This window comes from Mesocricetus auratus, unplaced genomic scaffold (genome assembly GCF_017639785.1).
Source record: "Mesocricetus auratus isolate SY011 unplaced genomic scaffold, BCM_Maur_2.0 Super-Scaffold_100011, whole genome shotgun sequence".
Classification (NCBI taxonomy): domain Eukaryota; kingdom Metazoa; phylum Chordata; class Mammalia; order Rodentia; family Cricetidae; genus Mesocricetus; species Mesocricetus auratus.
In genome coordinates, this window is record NW_024429195.1 from 83,840,437 (window position 1) to 83,858,157 (window position 17,721).

The following is a 17,721-nucleotide window of genomic DNA, read 5'->3' on the forward strand; positions in this document are numbered from 1 at the left end:
TGAGTAGCATAGGTGATCCAGTAACAACGACCAGCCTGCCCTGAATGTCTGTGCTGTACTGTGCTCCACACTGTTCAAGTATGAACCGTCATGACAACCCTATGAACTGTGCTGTGAAGGGGCATGTTTTAGGGCTGGGGAGACAGTTCTGTGGCTGAGGTGCTTTGCTGAGAAAGCCCTAAGTTCAGACTCCTAACGCCCACACCCAAAGAAGCTGGATGTGACGGCCTGACGGCATGCCTGTCATCCCAGCGCTGGCGACCAAAGAAAGGAAGAGCCCTGGGACCCAATCAGTGAACTCCAGATTTGATGAGAGATAGTACCTCAAAACTTAAGGTGGGGAACCTCTGGCGCCACATCCATACTGCAGAGAGGAAGGAAGGGGGCAGAGAAAGAGAGATGAGCATTTTTGAGGTATAAAAGCTAAAACTTAGAGAGGTTAGACGACTTGTCAAAGTCGCCGTGCCAGTGGAGGTCAGGACCAGCATCCACAGGTCGTAGCCTCGGTATTCCAAGTGTGGGCTGAGCCTCCTTCTCCTGCATCCCACGTGGACCCAGACAGTGCCAGTGCGGCAGCCTCAAGCACAACGCGACTTGTGTCAGAACTTTCGCGAAAGCTCTACCTACACACGACAATTTTTGCTAAATCCTCTTGCCTATTTCTTTGTCAGCCTTTGTCACGTGTGGCAGGCACTTCAGTTCAGAGCTAAAACATCTCAGGAATGGCGTTCATTTGGTTCTTTCTGCAGACTCTCCATTGGAATCAAGTATGCAGTGCCCAGCCTCGCCTCAATACATGCTACGTTACTGCCGTAAGATGTCAATGGGTGTGTGGATTATAAGTAGATCTGTCCACACAGCTGCAGGACTCCCTAATCTTCTCCATCTTGGAGGCTATGAGAAGCACAACACATCAAAGGCCTTTTCCCAACTTAGAAAAGGCAAAACCCAACAAGCCCCTTTTTATGTAAGAAGCTGTACTAGAGGGAATCTACGAAGAACAAAACCATGCCTAAGACTGGCCCCTAGCTTCTGTGACCACCTAAGAGCAAGGCAGATGTTATTCCTGGACTCTTGAGGGGAGGACCCTTTAATTTCCATTCCCCAACTTTAAAAGTTTTAGGTTTATTTTATTGTATGAATGTTTTCCCTGCACGTATGTATCATGTGTGCCTGGTGCCCTCAGAAGTCAGATCCAGTGGAATTAGAGTTACTGATGGCTGACCATGTGTGTGCTGGGAACCAAACCAGGGCCCTCTGAAAGAGCAGCGAGTGCTCTTAACTGTTGATTCATCTCTCCAGTCTCCTCTCTTGTTCTGGACAAGATGTAGCTCAGGCTGGCCTCTACCGTTCAGTCCTCCCGCCTCCCATGTGCTGGGATCCAGCACATACCGCCACTCCCAACTTCTGTTTTCCTTCTTGAGCCCAGTCGCTTACTAAGCCTGGTCCCAGAAATGCTGCACACACTTAATAAACATGGTAGGATACCTTCCTTCCCCCACTGACAATAAGAAGCACCTACCATGTGGAAAGTGTCACTCAAGGAGGCACTGTCAAGTATTGGTCTAAGTTAAACCTCAGAATAATGGTCTCACCGTGTTTCGATATTTCTGTTTCTAGATCCAGGAACCTGAAGAGCCAGCTATAGAGCAGGCCACCTGTGAAATGAAACTCTGCCGATGTTCCGGGATGGAGGAAGCAGCTTTTCACTCACACTTGACTTCCTGTGGTGGAAACCCGAGCTGATGGCAAGTGTTGCACAGGATGTGAGGACATCCATGAGTGCGGGCTACGGGCGTGGACCACCCCCCTCACCTGGGCTCACGGCTGGGAGGAAGCTGCCCCTGACTTCACTTCCCAGGAGCTAAGCCAGCTTGGCTGACAGGCAGACCTCCATGCCTCTCCAGGTTCTAGGGCTGGGAAACCCTGATTTCCGGGACTTTTCTCCATTTCACAGGGTGCAGTTGAGCAGAACCACATACGGTGCTGGGTTTCCTAGGTGGCTGAGGGAGAAGTAGGAAGCTGCCATGTCCAGGAGGCGACATGTCCCAGCAGCCAGACTTAGACTTCTGCTTCACAAACACATGTTGGTATACTGGGGAGCTGACTGAAACAGCCATCGACAGCCCAACACTGGGCAAGGCTTGCAGATGCAGAGCACGCTCACGGGCCCTGAGATCTCCAGTCTACCCCTTCATTTACAGACAACTGCCAAGGGACCCTCCTGTAACTCTAACAGACGTTATTCCACCAGAGCCTAAGCGTTCTCAAGGCCTATTTATTTGTTTCCTATAGTTCATTTTCCTCACCCTTATTTGCCCTATTCAATACCTTGTCCCCGAGAGCTAAGGATAGTTAGGTAAGCAGCTGGCAGGCAGGGATGACTAATGAAGAAAACGGCGGCAGCACTGGGGTGACAGACAGGGAGACCTTCTATCAGAAGAGGTCTCAGAAGAAGAGGAATTTGGGCAGAGATGAAGTCAGAAGGGGGCTTGTTCCTTGAGGAGTCAGAAAGAGGCAGCGTCATGTTCGGCTTAAGGTTCAGGAGGCAAACATGGAGCCCTGGGGGTGATAGAGCCCGTACAAGGCGAACGGGAAAATGGAAGGTCTTGGTAGGGAACTGAGTTGAAGTCCCAGCCTCAGCATTCGCCAGCTATGTGGTATTGGCGTGGCTCCCAGGTTCCTGAATCCCTGCCTCCCAGGGTTCTCCAAAGATGCCCTACAAAAGAATCTGGCAAGAAATAGCAAAGCACTTAACCTATTTGGTCTCATGGGTCATAGGCAAACAGGGAAGTGCCATCTCTCAGAATCCAGGAGCACAGTGAGGAGAGACAGTCCAGACAGCCAGTGGGCATGTGAACTGGAGCAGTGACCGAGTGGTCACCACATACCAGCTAATCTGCCACCTGCCTCTTCTCTCCTCCTCAGAGATACCACGACAGGGTGCACTGACTCTGACTTGCTGGACGGAAGCTAAGGCAGACAGGAGAAGCCAGGTGATGAAGCTCTGGCGGGTGGTGTCTGGGTGGAGTTGGGTCTGTCGAACTTCGTGTATTCCGGTTAGTGGCACATGGCCTCATGAACAAGCAGTGCGTGTATGAAGAAGAGACCCCTGAGGGAAGACAGTTTCCATGTCAGCCTGGCTGCCTCATAGACAAGCCAGTCCGGCTGATCCCTCAAGGGTTCACCACCAGTCAGGCAAAGCAGGGAGGAAGGTAAGGCATTGTAGGCAAGGTGGTGTGGTCAGAGACAGCACAGGGCAGTGAAAGGCCAGGTGGGTTCTGGGAAAGGTGAAGAGCTCGTCAACCTATGACCCACCTGGTAGGAAGGACAGGTGTGTGTGTGTGTGTGTGTGTGTGTGTGTGTGTGTGTGTGGTGGGGGTGCCTTAGAACAGTTTGCAAAGGCCAGGAAGTGTGCAGGCAGCTGGAGCAGCCAGGCCTGCCAGTGGGAGCATTCATAGGAAGCGCAGAACTCTGTTTCGAGGGAACTGGTGACAAGGAATGGCTTATGCAACACCTGAGAAAAGGCTTCCTGACAGAAAGTGTCACTGGGTTTTTAATAGAAGGTGTTATTCATGCTCTCTGTATAGGCGGTCTTTCAGGACACTGTGCTGGGGCTTAGTTTAGGAACCCACAACCTTAGAAACACTACATAAAAGGGTTGCTATGCCACACAGACGACTGCCAAGGAGGACCTGTCTGGGTCCCGTCCCCAGAGTGCAGGTCATTACCAGAGGCTTGGCGTTGCCAGGGCCTGTGTCTGTCACCTCCCGCACCAGGACACGCTCTCCTCTTGATGGTTCTCTCCCAGTCTCTCTTTTCTCTTCCCTGGCTCCACATCGGTGGTGACACAGGAGAATTTGGACCCTAGGAGGCAGCAGCTGTGGCCTCTCCAAAGGGCTCTTCAGGTCAGTGGTTACCATGGCAACACCACAGGCCCTAGCCCAGGGGTCCCTGGGTTCCATCCAGGAAGGGGCTGTCCTTGAGGTACAGCCCCACCCTTGTTTACCTTTATCCTTCCCAGGTTCACCAGACGTTGCTATGGTGCCTGCTCTGTGAGAGGCTAAAGATCTGGTGAAGGACAAACCAACAAAGTCCTGCATGAGAGGACCTGTGTCCCAAGGTGGAGACAGGCCCAAACAGACAAACGAGATGACTCTGCAGCATTGCACGTGACGAGTAAGAGCCACAGAGTGGGATAAGGCGGGCCTGGGGTGCTGCGGTGTGTAGCAGGGACACTAACTGCGGGTCTGAGGAGGTGACGAAGGAAGGCAGAGGCCCAAGGTGGGAGTGGGATTGGAGAGTGGGGGCATCCAGACCGCCACTGAGATGGGGAAGGAGGTGGAACGGAAGGACGTCGGGAAGCCAGGAAGGGCTGGCGCAGGCAGGGACTTGGTGGTGGACGGGAGAACTTCACATTTATCCCAGTGTTCTAAGAAGCCACCTGAACGCTCTCTGCAGCTGTCTGAGGGTGGCTTGAGCCACACGGGCTCCAAAAGGGAGCCTGTGGAGGAATTTACACTCGTCCACACCCCTGCTCACCTGCTAGCCCACTCTAGAGCACCGTGTGCCTGTCGGAGCTACACACCACAGACAGCATCTCCACAGAAGGCTGGAGTTTTAGCTCAACTGTAGATAATCACACAATAAAAGATGTAACCGCTGTGCCATAGGGAATGAAAAAAAACGACCTATCCTAGGAGTCCGGAACCTTCTTGGAGGAGGTGACACTAAGGTGACAGCTAAGAGTTTACAAGGCACAGGGAAGGGGAGAAGACGTGTGAACACAGCAGAGAGGGAGGAGGGAGACCCTGGAGGAGTAACTCCAGACCCTGAGGCAGGCAGAAGAACACACTCAAGAAACTGACAGGGGTCTGGCCATTGAGACAGGACCTGCTGCAAAGCCTGAGGACCCCAGTTCAGTTCCCAGGGCTCATGTGACAGAAGGAACCAATTCTTGAAGTTGTCCTCTCATGTGGAGTAACAGGAATTCATTCACTGAAGGTGGGAGTGTAAACTTGTACAGCCACTGTGGAAATCAGTGTGGTGGTTCCTCAGGAAGATGGGAATCAATCTATCTCAAAACCCAGCTATACCACTCTTGGGCATGTACCCAAAGGATGCTTCAACCTACCACAAAGACACTTGTTCAACCATGTTCATTGCTGTTCTATTCGTAATATCCAGAAATTGGAAACAACCTAGATGTTCCTCAACTGAAGAATGGATAAAGAAAATGTGCATTTATAAAATGGAATATTACTCAGCTGTTAAAAATGGCATCATGAAATTTGCGGGCAAATGGATAGAACTAGAAAAGAGTCATCCTGTATGTGGTAAGTCAGACCCAGAAAGAGACAAACATTGTATGTATTTGCTTATATATGGATACTAGCTTGTTATGCCAATGATAACCAAGCTGCAATTGTAGAACAAGAGGGAGGGTATAGAATAAGGGACTAGTGCAGACAGAGACCTTGATAGGAAAAGGAAGGATGGATTTGGAGGGGCTGGAATAGGAAAATCAAGTGTGGAGAGGAAAGGGGTTTGAGGGAGGAAATATGGGGAAATACAGCTCAAATTAAGGAGCATTGGAAGGAGTATGTAAACCTAATACAGTAGAAATTTCCTAAAATACACACATATATAAAGGTGATCTAAATGAAATCACCAAGTACTGGGGGAGACAAGAGTCCTAACTGGCCATCTTTTGTCACCAAATGAAGCTTCCAGTACTGGGACTGGGTTTCATCTAATTGAGTAGTTGGCCAGGATACTTTGTCATCAGGGAAATGCAAATCAAAACTACTCTGAGATTCCATCTTACACTGATCAGAATGGCTAAGATCAAAAACACTGATGACAGCTTATGCTGGAGAGGATGTGGAGAAAGAGGAACACTCCTCCACTGCTGGTGGGCGTGCAAAGTTGTACAGCCACTGTGGAAATCAGTATGGCGATTCCTCAGAAAATCAGGGATCATCCCACTGCAAGACCCTGCAATACCCCTTTTGGGCATATACCCAAGGGAGACACATTCACACCACAAGGACATTTGCTCAACTATATTCATAGCAACGCTATTCGTAATAGCCAGATCTTGGAAACAACCTAGATGCTCCTCAACTGAAAACGGAGTACTCCACAATGGAGTACTAAACTCAGTGGTAATAAACAATGACATCCTAAAATTTGCAGGCAAATGGATAGAACTAAAAAAATCCTGAATGAGGTAACCCAGACCCAGAAAGACAAATGTAGTATGTACTCACTCATAAGTGGATACCAGACATAAAGCAAAGATACCCAGCCTACAATCCATAACACCAAAGAAGCTAGAACCCTCTTCCAGAAACAGATGGAAGCAGATGCAGAAATCCACAACTAACCAATGGGCCAACCTCCTGGAACAATCAACTGAGGGAAGAGTGATAATGTGAACAAAGGAGTCAAGACCATGATGGGAAAATGCACAGAATCGGCTGACCCCAGCTAGTGAGAGATCACTGACTCAGGTCTGACAGATGGGGAACCTGCATAAGACTGAACTAGACTCACTTAATGTGGGTGACAATGGTGTGCCTGGGACAATATATGAGGCCACTGGCAGTGGGTCCAAGACCTAACTCTGATGCAAAAAATGACTTAGTGGAGCCCATTCTATGTGGAGATACCATGCCCAGCCTAGGCACAGGAGTGTGGGGTGGGGAGGTGCCTTGGTTCTGCCTCAATAAGATGATGGGACAGACTTTGTAGACTTCCTAGGGGAGGCCTTACCCTCTCCTTGGAGCAGATGGAAGGTGGAGTTGGGAGGAAAGGGGGAGCAGGAGAAGAGGAGGGAGGGGGAACTGGAATGTAAAAGATAAATTAATTTTAAAAAAGAAATAAATATAAAAATAGTTAACAGGTACCTTGGCAGTAACTGTTCACACGGTTGGGTGTCCCTTTTGCACGTAGGTACAGAACCTGCCCATCTGGCAGTATAAGGTACTGTGACCCCATACATCTGAGCCTGACCCTGCAATGGGTCCTGGCGACGAGTCTGGCTTTTGTTCAGCAGCTGGTTGGGAATCTTCCAGCGTTTTTTGTGTAGGGTGGGGTATAGGCAAAGCACCTGTCAGCATCTCCATCTGGCGCTGCCTAAACACCACCTTAGAAGGGAGGCTTGGAGAAGGAGGCAGTCAAGGAGGGTAACTGTGGCAGGTACTAGCTATACTGGGCACGTTTAATATTGAGAGCTCTACTAAGGCCAATTGAGACTTCACAATCACCATGAAAAGAAACCAACCATACCAGTCTACCAGGCACGTCCAACCACTGACAGTAAGACAGGATGTCATCTACAGTTTACTCTCAACACGTGCAACTGTCACCTGCCCCTCCCAAATAAAACTGCAGACAAACAAAAGACCAAAGCCTCATAATGCTTTAAGTTCCGATTTTGTGCTGGATCATTCATAACTGTCCTTTGCCATGGATACCCATGGGGTTGCTGTCCCAGCACAGATGTGGGGAGGGAGGGAGGAAGGGAGGGAGGGAGGGAGGGCTGGGTAAAGGAGAGAGGGTGCTGTTGAAAATCCCACATTGGTGTTCACACCGTCACTATCCATGCCGAGAACTCCAAGTAGAGCTAAGAACATTCTACTGAGATGTAGACTCTGAGTGTAACTTTTTATCTCTGTGGCACTGACCTGTCCACAGTCACAGGGCTAGTATAGTTCTACGTGGCACTAGCCTGCCCAAGGTCACGTGACTGGTATAGCCCAGGGCGGGACTGAACCTGACTCTGGCTAACCAAACAGTGACCATGCATTGTATTTGCTTCCATTCAGGAAATCTCAATATTCACAAGTCTAAAGCAGGCACAGAGACTCACTAAGTCTTTATTTGCATGGTACAAGAATTAACAAGGAACCCTCTTCCATTCCCAGGATGTTACCAACTCAAAGAATGTGTTGAGAGTAGAGAGGAGAAGGAGCCCTGCTCTGACTCCTGTAGGGGATAAAGGCCAGAGCAGGGCTCTATAAACAGAATGCATGCGGGTTAAACAACCACAGAGCCAGCCTGTAGGAATTTCATCACCTCCCACATTTCTGGGGGTCACTACCCAACATCAGCAGCGTCTATCATTACAACATTGTTAAAAAGCATAGAACATCAGATCCTTAGCAGTCTTTGAATGGTTTTTTTTAAATATGTCTAGATTATTTCTCTGCCTTTCTACTAGATGACGCTCATTGCTCTGAAACCCCAGGCCATAAGCCCAAAGCAGATTTCAACCCAACTTCTGAGACAGGCCACCCACAAACAGATCCTTCTCCTGGGCAGAATGCTTCCTTCCTTTTTTCCTGCTCATCCACCATAGACGTCATGGTTTTCAATGCTGGAAGGAGACTCCTGTCTGCCCACAGCACCATCCCTTCTAGAAACTACTTCTCCTTTGTCTTTGTTCATTACTGCCCAGGCTACAGTCCATGTGTCCACAGACGGGATGTGTCCCCAGGAAGCCGTCAACACTCCATCACAGAGGGTTCTCCTGTGGCTCTCTCTTCTCCATACCCATCCCTGGGTCACGCATGCCCAGCGTCCGTTCAAAGTTCATGCCCGTTTTACCGAGACCCCAGCACCCTTGTTTCTGTTGAGTCATTAGTGGACACCCCTGCCCAGGACAGGACTATGAGTTGGTGGCTATAAATGAGTTCTAGTCTTACCACCTCCTTCCTGGTTCAAGGACTGGAGGCAAATGAACTTCCCTAATCACGGGTGTCCCCTGTATCGCCTGAGACTTAAGACAGCAAGTGCAGGAAAGCGGTGCACAGCACCAGCTCTGAGCAAGGGCTGACAAAACTACCCAGGGGCAGCAATAACTCCCCGTGCTGGCTTCTGCCTGCAGCTCCTCCCTCCCTGCCTCCCTCCCTGCCTCCTCCCTCCTCCCTCCCTGCCTCCTCTCTCCTCCTTACCCTCCCTCCTCTACCCTCCCATCCCCCCTCCCTCCCCTCCCTCCTGTTTCCCTTCCTCCCTGTCTGTCTTCCTTCTTCTTTCCTTCTCCTCTCTTTTTTGTGTTTGTGACAATGTAGCAGCTAAGAGCCAAACTACTAAATTCAAGTCGGACTTTCTTACCCTGTCTGTGACCACTGGTAAGCAAGTCCACAACATCCTTGAAACTTAGTTTCTTCACCAGAAGAATGGGCATCATATCCCAAAACCTCCTGGAGCCTGAGTGAGAGAGCATTAGGTAGAATGAGGCATAGAAAGGGCTTTGCTGTGGTGATCTTTATGGCAAGCCCAGCTGAGGTACCCCCTTTTAGCTCCCTGCTGGCATCTTCTCTGTTTGGTCCTTGGATCACTTTGTACTCTGAAAACAGCACAGCCTTCAACACCAGGGAAGCAACCCTTCCCTTGCAATCGATGAAGTAAAGCCTGTAACTACAGACAAATTAGGGAATTTCCTGGGCCTTGACTTCCCTCCTATGAAAGCCATCTGCCCTGAGGTGGTTATGACAGACAGGAGAAATCATCTGCGCCCCTAAGAGATGGCTGTGCCCCACTCCCCTGCCCCTCCCTGACAGGAGAGCAGACCACAAGAACAACAGGAAGGGAAGGGAAGACATGACAGCACCAGCAGCGTGCCTGGCACATAGTAGGTGCTCAAGAGAGTAGGGGTTCATTTGTTGTTTAAGTATTCAGAACTTGACTCCAGGAGGTCTCACGCCGAGTGTCTCAGCAGAAAAAGCCAAGGGCCCTGTCCTGTGGTGTTAAGTAAATTCCTCTTGGCTGTGAATGTGCTCGACTCTCTGGCAGGTACACTCACTGTGCAGGCACAACACAGGCAGCAACGAGCGCCGGAAGGCACGGGACCAAGGGAAGACGGTTCAAGTCAACGCCTGCAAGGACAGCACCTTCCCTTTACATCCATGCAGGTGAAAACACTGTGGACAGAATGAGGAGGCTGGAACTCTGTTGTGGGGAAACCAGCAGCCCCCACCCCTGGTGAGAGCCATTGTTAACAGGCAAGCATGTACCCTGATTCGCAGAAACATGGCTACTCCTCCAGAGAACAGAGTTCAGTTCCCTGCACACACGGGGCAGCTCACAACAGCCTGTGATACCAGGGTCTTTCATGCAACATAAACATAAACACCCAGGCCTCACACACATAAGTAATAACTAAATAGATCCTTTAAAGAAGGCAGTGTCGCTTCAGTGTCACAGCATTGGATCCTCACTTGCTGTGTTAGTCAACGCACGTGAATGGAGCCTCTGAAGCCTGGCTTTACCAAGTGTCCAACGGAAGGACGCCTGTGCCAGGCCACAGGCTCATGAGGTAGCATCATGACAGGCAAACACAGAGAAAAGGCATATACTTCAGCTTAACTGGCTTCTATAGGGTCCTGGGGGCGAAGGGTGTCTCAAATCACTGCCAGGAAAAAGTGAACCACACTGTTTGTTCATCATTCGCAGCATGGCAAGTCCCAGGGGAGCCCCTCAGCACCCTTCTTCAGCAGGCTCACACGTGCTCTCAGGGTGAAGCCCACTGTCGCCACCCTAAGGCATGCAGAGCCCACACTGCCCGTCATGCAATCACACATGTAACACAGCAAGGTTTTTATATTGAACCCCTTTCACATGAAAGCTTGTCTAACGTAAACAGGCACGAAGCCCTGAATGATGGATGTAAGATGCCAAATTCACCAAGGCAGAGAGGGAGCTACTGACCCAGCTATGAGCTCCAACAGTGATCCGAGATGCAGGCCCGCTGCATGCATGCTAGGGTGCCGTCAGGAGGGACCACTGGTGTCCTCAGCTGCTTCCTGCCAGCACTGGGTCACAGTGCCCATGAGCGGCCAGGTCCCTGTGGTATAACACCCAAGAAGTGCAATATCAGCTCCTCCCTTCCAACAAGGACTTGGAAAGAGTTGACCTCCAAAGACTCTACAGTGAAGGCCCTGAGTTAAAAAGTGCACATCAAAGTCTTCCTTCCACTTATAGGTTTTAGTGGGTAAAGGATGCAGTTGGCTTTGGAGTCAGGGAAGCCATGTCAGGATGCTGTCTGGACAGCGGTGATTAGGCCTAGGTGTATCACCTAGATCCTCTGAATCTCAGTGGTTTCATCTGTGAAATGGGGATAAATAACGCCATGAGTTCAATATGATCACTAAGTGAAGTATTATGTATATGTACCTAACATGGTGTTGGGAAAATTTTTCACTCCCTATCCAGTTTCAAAAAGAGGCTTGCTTGAATAAGAGGAAACCGGCACTTTTGAAAATATCTAGTCGCCTTGTAATCAGTTGCCAGGATGGTTTCAACCTAGCTGCTTTCTTGCCTCCTCTTCCCCCTCCTCTCCTTCCCTCCCTCTCTTCCCTCTCTCTCCTCCTTTCATATGGCCCTCCTCTGTACCTACAGAGGTCCCTATACACTCACACGGAGTCCTCCTCTCTTTAGGAATCTCAGTGCCAGGAATTTGAATAGATCCCAGACTCCACAGTGTGTCTTGACCAAGCCTCCCTCCTGCCCTGAGCTCTGCCCTGCAAGTGTGGCAGATGCTGCCCAGGGCTCCCTGGGTGCTCAGAGAGAAGTCTATGCAGACAGCTGTGCCTGTGGGGCAGCCAGGGATGAGAATGCCCCGAAGCCTGGGACCTGACAGCCCCAGAGAGGCGGGGAAGTCATTCCTTCAACCACAGCAAGGTTTTCAGACTTCCAAATGAATGAGCTCTGATGAGAGGAAAGGGTGTCCGCCAAACCACAGCAACCTCACACACTCTGCCCACTGAGTTGGAAATGAAAGTTCAATGATGAAGGAGCCTCTTGCAGAAGCCACTACACTGCTCTGCTAGAAAGCATCCTTGCAATTCTCCAGGGCTCAGTGTCCAGCTGAGGGCTCCAAGCCCTCTGCAGTCCTTCCTCATGAGCTTCCAAAACTTTCTCAGCCAGATGTGTGCACATTCTATGATGCCAAGTCATGCTCTCTGGAGAAATTGTTTTGTGGTTTGTGCTTGACAGAAGGGTGAAGAAGCAAAACTCTTAGAGACAGAAATTTCGCCCCAAATACTCATCACCTAAGGACAGTATGGAATGATCTAATCTGGTTTTCTTTTCCTTTTCCTGTGGAGCAAAGGAATTTAAGCAGACACCGACTCTTCCTCAGCCTAGATCACTGCAGCAAAGCTGAACTCACAATGTAGACAGGGAAATGCCCATCAATCAATTCCATAATTAGGAAGTTTGAGTTTGTAATGTGTCCAGTTATGAAGCTCTATGAAATCCTAATTGCTTCAGAGGAACTTGGCTTCCTTGTGAACATTTAGATTCAGCACTTAAGCTATGAACAGGCTGAGTGCATAACACTCCACATTTAGCCTAATGCTCCTGAAAAAAAGATAATACAGAACTCAAAAGAAGTAACCACTTTTGAAATTATAAATTCTGTGATTCTAACATCCAAGGAAACACATCCTCCTTCCAACATCTAATGCAAAGCACATGGTTTTACAGAAGCATCTGTAAGACTTAAGATGAATTGACACACTTTTCTCAACAAGATGCATTTGGCCTCAAAATCAGATGCTAGCTTGAATGTGTAATTAGTAGCTACTAATCTCCATTTGAATGACCTTGTTCGGAGTCAGCTCAAAGATTCAGGCACTTGCATGGACTGATGTTGCATTTTTCCCACCATGATGGTCTCAGGGCATCAGTGAAGAGGTAATTTTCTACTCATATGAAGTAAATACCTGCTGACTCGGCAGTCTCACTTAGGCTGCATCTCAACAATGCGGCGTGGTTAGCAGACCTAAGCAAGGCGTTAACTAACCTCACTGTTGCAAACTGTCCCCGGAACTTCCTTGTGCCTTTAAATGAGAATGATCACAACATAAGCCAGTGTTTCTAGATCCTGTGCTCACTAATTATTGGTTGTGCACAAGCAGGTTATACTTGGGGGTTTTATGGAGGACTAAAAACCACAAAAGCAGAACCCAGGCACACGGTTTAAAGAATTCCTGCTCCTAGGTCTGGAGATATGGCTCATCTGTTAAAAGCACTGGCTGCTCTCACAGAGGACCCAGGTTCCATTCCCAGTACCACACGGTGACTCACAGCTGCCTGTAAGTCCAGTGTCATAGCTCTGGCGCCCTCTTCTGGCCCCCACAGGCGCCAAACATGTGCATGATGCAAAGACTACATGCATGCAGACAAAATATTCATATACACAACTTTAAAATCTATAAATAAGTAAAAGTTAAAATAAAAAAGAGAATTCCTGTACTAATGGTCAAATACAATACAAAAGAATATCGGTTAATGATGTCCTGGTTGCCTAAATTTGGCCCAAATTCAGATGACAGCATATGGCTGAATTTCATACTGTTATGTTATTTATGATCTTTCTCTCTCTCTCTCTCTCTCTCTCTCTCTCTCTCTCTCTCTCTCTCTCTCTCTTGTGTCTGTCTGTCTGTTTGTCTATCTGACTCCCTAGGTTTTAATAGCAAAAACCATAATTTGGGTAAAAATCGAATTACAAAGACAGAAACAGAACAAAGGGTCACTTTTGTTCCCATATTAAATATATAATACATGTAAATTATTTTGCATGTATATGCATGCTGGGGAGATGGCTCAGAAGGTAAGAGTGCTTACTGAGTTCAAATCCTGATGTATGTGGCCACCCATGAGCTTGTAACCCTATTGCAGCGTGAGGTGGAAACATGAGGACTGTGCAGCTTGTAAACCTCCAGCCTGGATCCAGTGAGAGACTCTGTCTCGAGGAAGTGAGACAGTTATAGAGCAGGGCGCCTGAGGCCTTCCACACACACGCGGGGATACATCACACACACATACACACACACACACACACATACACACACACACGGGGATACATCACACACACACACGGGGATACATCACACACACACACACACACGGGGATACATCACACACACACACACACACGGGGATACATCACACACACACACACACACACGGGGATACATCACACACACACACACACACAGGGATACATCACACACACACACACGGGGATACATCACACACACACACACACACACACACGGGGATACATCACACACACACACATGGGGATACATCACACACACACACACAGGGATACATCACACACACACACACACACACACGGGGATACATCACACACACACACACACACACACACACGGGGATACATCACACACACACACACACGGGGATACATCACACACACACACATGGGGATACATCACACACACACACACACACACACTGCAGGAAGGGCAAGAGAACTCAATCTTTTCTTTCCTTCATACAATGACTCTGAAAGACTAGACCTACTGTTTCCTGGGAGCCACATAAAACGGTTTATCTTTAAACAAGTGTGGTCTGCAAGGAGGAGGCAGAACAGAGGAACCAAGAGAGGGGATCAGAGGCGGCTCGTTCCAGAACCAGAAAAGTATGGGGGCTTCTGAGGGGCTTTGCACAGGTGTCCAGGGCACATTTCCTCCAAGCATCCCCCAGATCTCTTTCCCAGGGCCTGAACTCAAGTCAGCAGCTGTTGTCTCTACAACGATGCATTTTACTCTTCCCTTATAGCTTGAGGGACACCAGGATGAAATCACAGCAAACAAGGCCACGAAGCACCCCTTTTATGTCATGGGAAATGCATGGAGGTGAAGATGAAATGTCTTCCTCACCTACGCCCCTCTGAAAAGAAGGAGCTCTCCTGACATCAGAGTGGGCCCAGGACAGAGATCAAGGTAGAGCATGCTTGAGGCCTGGCTTCCATTCCTCACATTAAACATATTGTTCTCAAGAAAGAAAAATGAAGCAGAGGCCGTGTGCAGCCAGCAAGCATCCAGATTCATTGAGGCAGTATAGACTCTTTCCAGGAACCCTGCTGTCACTTTCCAACTAGACACCAAGAACTGAGCATAGGTGTAAGGGCATGCTTAATAAAATCAGGGTCTGGCATTGGCTGAGTAGTTTCTAGGGGCCATGTGCTAAATTAAGTATTATCACGGCCTCATTGGACTTTCATAGTAACTCTGGGCATGGGCCAGCTTTACAAACAAGGACTTAGCCATAGCTAGAAACTGACAGACATGGATTTAAACTTTGGTCTATCTGAGGCTCTAAATTCCACACTCTTCCTACTAGGTCCTGTTGTATATATCTGACATCCCATTTTAACACGCATCTATGTTTGACAACAGGCCTGCAATGTGCTGTTCGTTAGGTTACCTAAAGACCACAAGTGTCATCGCCTTGCTTAATAGCTCATGTTCCCTGGCCGCTCTTTCTGTGGTCTCTATAGGTGCAGCTAGGGCATTGTCAGGGATGAACCCATGGTAACTGAACTTCAAAGGGATCCCAGAGACAAAAGCACATTTCCTGTCCATGGTAAAGACATGGGTTCTTTCTTTATAACCCACCATTTTCAGCAGTAAATTAAAATTTATCTCCATGGTTTGAAGGGTTCCTATAACCTTTGGGAGGAGAAACCGCATTCTTGGCTGTGGCTAAAATGGTACGTGTTTCACTGGCTAGTCTTTCTATCACCATTTTCTTCTTCATAAAAGAAAAACAGTTGAGACCGTTTTTGTGACTGCCTGGCACTCAGGGACAAACAATTGATTACTGTGGGCTGTCTGCAACACCCTCTGCCACCCCCTCATCCTGCCCTTATCTCCTGGATGGACTGCTGGTGCTTAAAACAGAGTGGATAATAGCGTACACAGAAGATAGTTCAGGGCTGGCAAGGAGATGACTGGGTTGGTAAAGGTGCCAGCCACGTGAGTTTGGTGACCTAAGTTAAATCCCCAGAACACTTATAAAAGATGGAAAGAGACCAGGAACACCCAAAGAAATGTCCTCTGACTTCACACGCCCACTATGGTGCATGGACACCCCATCTCCCCAGAATAATAAAAAATAATTAAAAGTACATTTTGAAATGCAATTAATAGTGCAGGGTCTGATAGCGTACACCTTTAATACCAGAACTCAGGAGGCAGAGGCAGGGGGATCTCTGAGTGTCCAAGGCCAGCCAGTGAGGACTACACATTGAGACCCTGTCTCAAAATAAGATATTTTTCAAAGATACAGTAGGCATCTCCCCCATCCACTAGGGATATCTTCCAAGACCCCAGCGTAAGTCCAGAGCCACAGACGGCACCCACATGGACTTTTCTCCCCCCTCTATATGCATACCTATGCTAAAGTTTAATTTATAAATTAGACACAGTAAGAGATTAACAGCAATAAAGAGAAATAATCATAACTCTACGGTGAAGAAAGCTATTTTCAATTTGGGTCTTTTGTTTATTTTTTGTTTACTTTTCTTTAAGTTTCCACTTAGAATTTTCAGAAAGCAGCAGACTCTGTGTAACCAACCGTGTACCTTACCCAGCCAGCTTCTGGGGCACAGAAAGTCACCAGGCAGAACAGTGTCTGAGCCATTGTGCGTTTAGCCTGCTGCTCTCACCTTCAGCTTGTGAGCAGAGTCCTTTGTCTGCGGGTGTAGTGGCACTGCCCTAACGATGCATTTCACCATCCGAGCGGTGACAGAGTCTACTGGGTGTTGGAAACAGGCCCTCTCTTATCACTTCCACACTGTGGTCTCACTGCCATTCTCAAAACAGAGACGTGGCACTGTTGAGATTTCAGGCCAGGGGCTCCCAGCTTCTATGCCAGGGCTGACCCATGGGAGGTAGCAACCCTTTGTCTTCATTAGTTCAGATGGGGTTTCCTTCATGCTTCTCATTTGCTGGACTTTCATTCATTCATATACTTGTTTCAAATATATGCCCTAGAGAGGCAGTTAGGCACCGTGTCTAACAAAGTGTCAGGTACACAGGAGACACGGTTTTCTTGAAATGTGAATCAATAAATGAGCGGATGAAAGATTGTCCTATGACTGAAGCCAATGTTCCACCACTATCGTACAGTCATCGCTATTATCTAAACTCCTCTTCCATGCAGAGCTCAGCCAACTGCACAATACTTTCCCTCATCCAAAGAAAACAGTCCATGATTCTCCATGCCCGTCTATCGTGTTTCTCCCACCAAGAGGGTTGAGATGCACCTAAAGGCCAGAACCTACCCTGTCGCTTTGGTGTAAAACTCTCTAGGAGGCTGACAACCAAGATGGTGGGCCGGGACAGACAGCAGCCTCCCTTCACTTCCGGCCTTCCTGTTCCGCCACCGATGGTGGGAACCTCCCCTGACTCATCCCACAGAGGCACTCTGCAGAGGTTTAAACTGCGAATGGGGGCATGCCTGTGGCACTGACACCAGTGCCAACTGGTGTGGCCCTTGACTCTGAATTCTAAGACAATCCTTGTGTCCCCTATAGTGCTTGCCCTTCTCAATGTACTCACAGTTTGTCTTGGAACATAGACGCTGTCCCTAGGGTCTGCCACCCAACTAACTGAGACGGAGTGAAACCCAAAGGACTCCTTTACTTTCACCCGACACCTCCGAGTAATCCATCTTTTAGTTCATTCTGTCTACCAAAACCCTCATCAAGCTACAAGTCTCTGAGGAGAAGGGGGGGGGGGTGAAAGCCATGGCAGAGATTTTGCCCACCTTTTCCGTCCTGAAGAGTTTCGGGACCCCTGGAGGGGCAGCCGAAGAGGGTCCCAAGAGACCTGTAGAACATGTACGGTGGGCAGTCAGGGTCCTGGGGAAGCTAAGCTCTGCCCTCCCAGTATT

At 48.7% G+C, this 17,721-nt stretch overlaps 1 protein-coding gene across 3 annotated transcripts in view; it reads right to left on the minus strand.

Moving 5' to 3' along the window:
• Rfx4 (regulatory factor X4) overlaps window positions 1-17,721 on the minus strand; it is a 147,443-nt gene that overhangs the window by 123,790 nt on the left and 5,932 nt on the right. Inside the window, exon 1 of one of the 3 annotated variants that reach the window (XM_040755194.1) lies at window positions 17,596-17,713. The exons of 1 other annotated variant lie outside the window; for it this stretch is intronic. In XM_040755194.1, coding sequence (XP_040611128.1) covers window positions 17,596-17,668 — 73 coding nt within the window. In that variant the 5' untranslated portion in view covers window positions 17,669-17,713. Of the gene's footprint in view, window positions 1-9,120; window positions 9,213-17,595; window positions 17,714-17,721 lie in introns of those variants that run through there. One more of the 3 variants, XM_040755193.1, reaches the window with a different exon arrangement.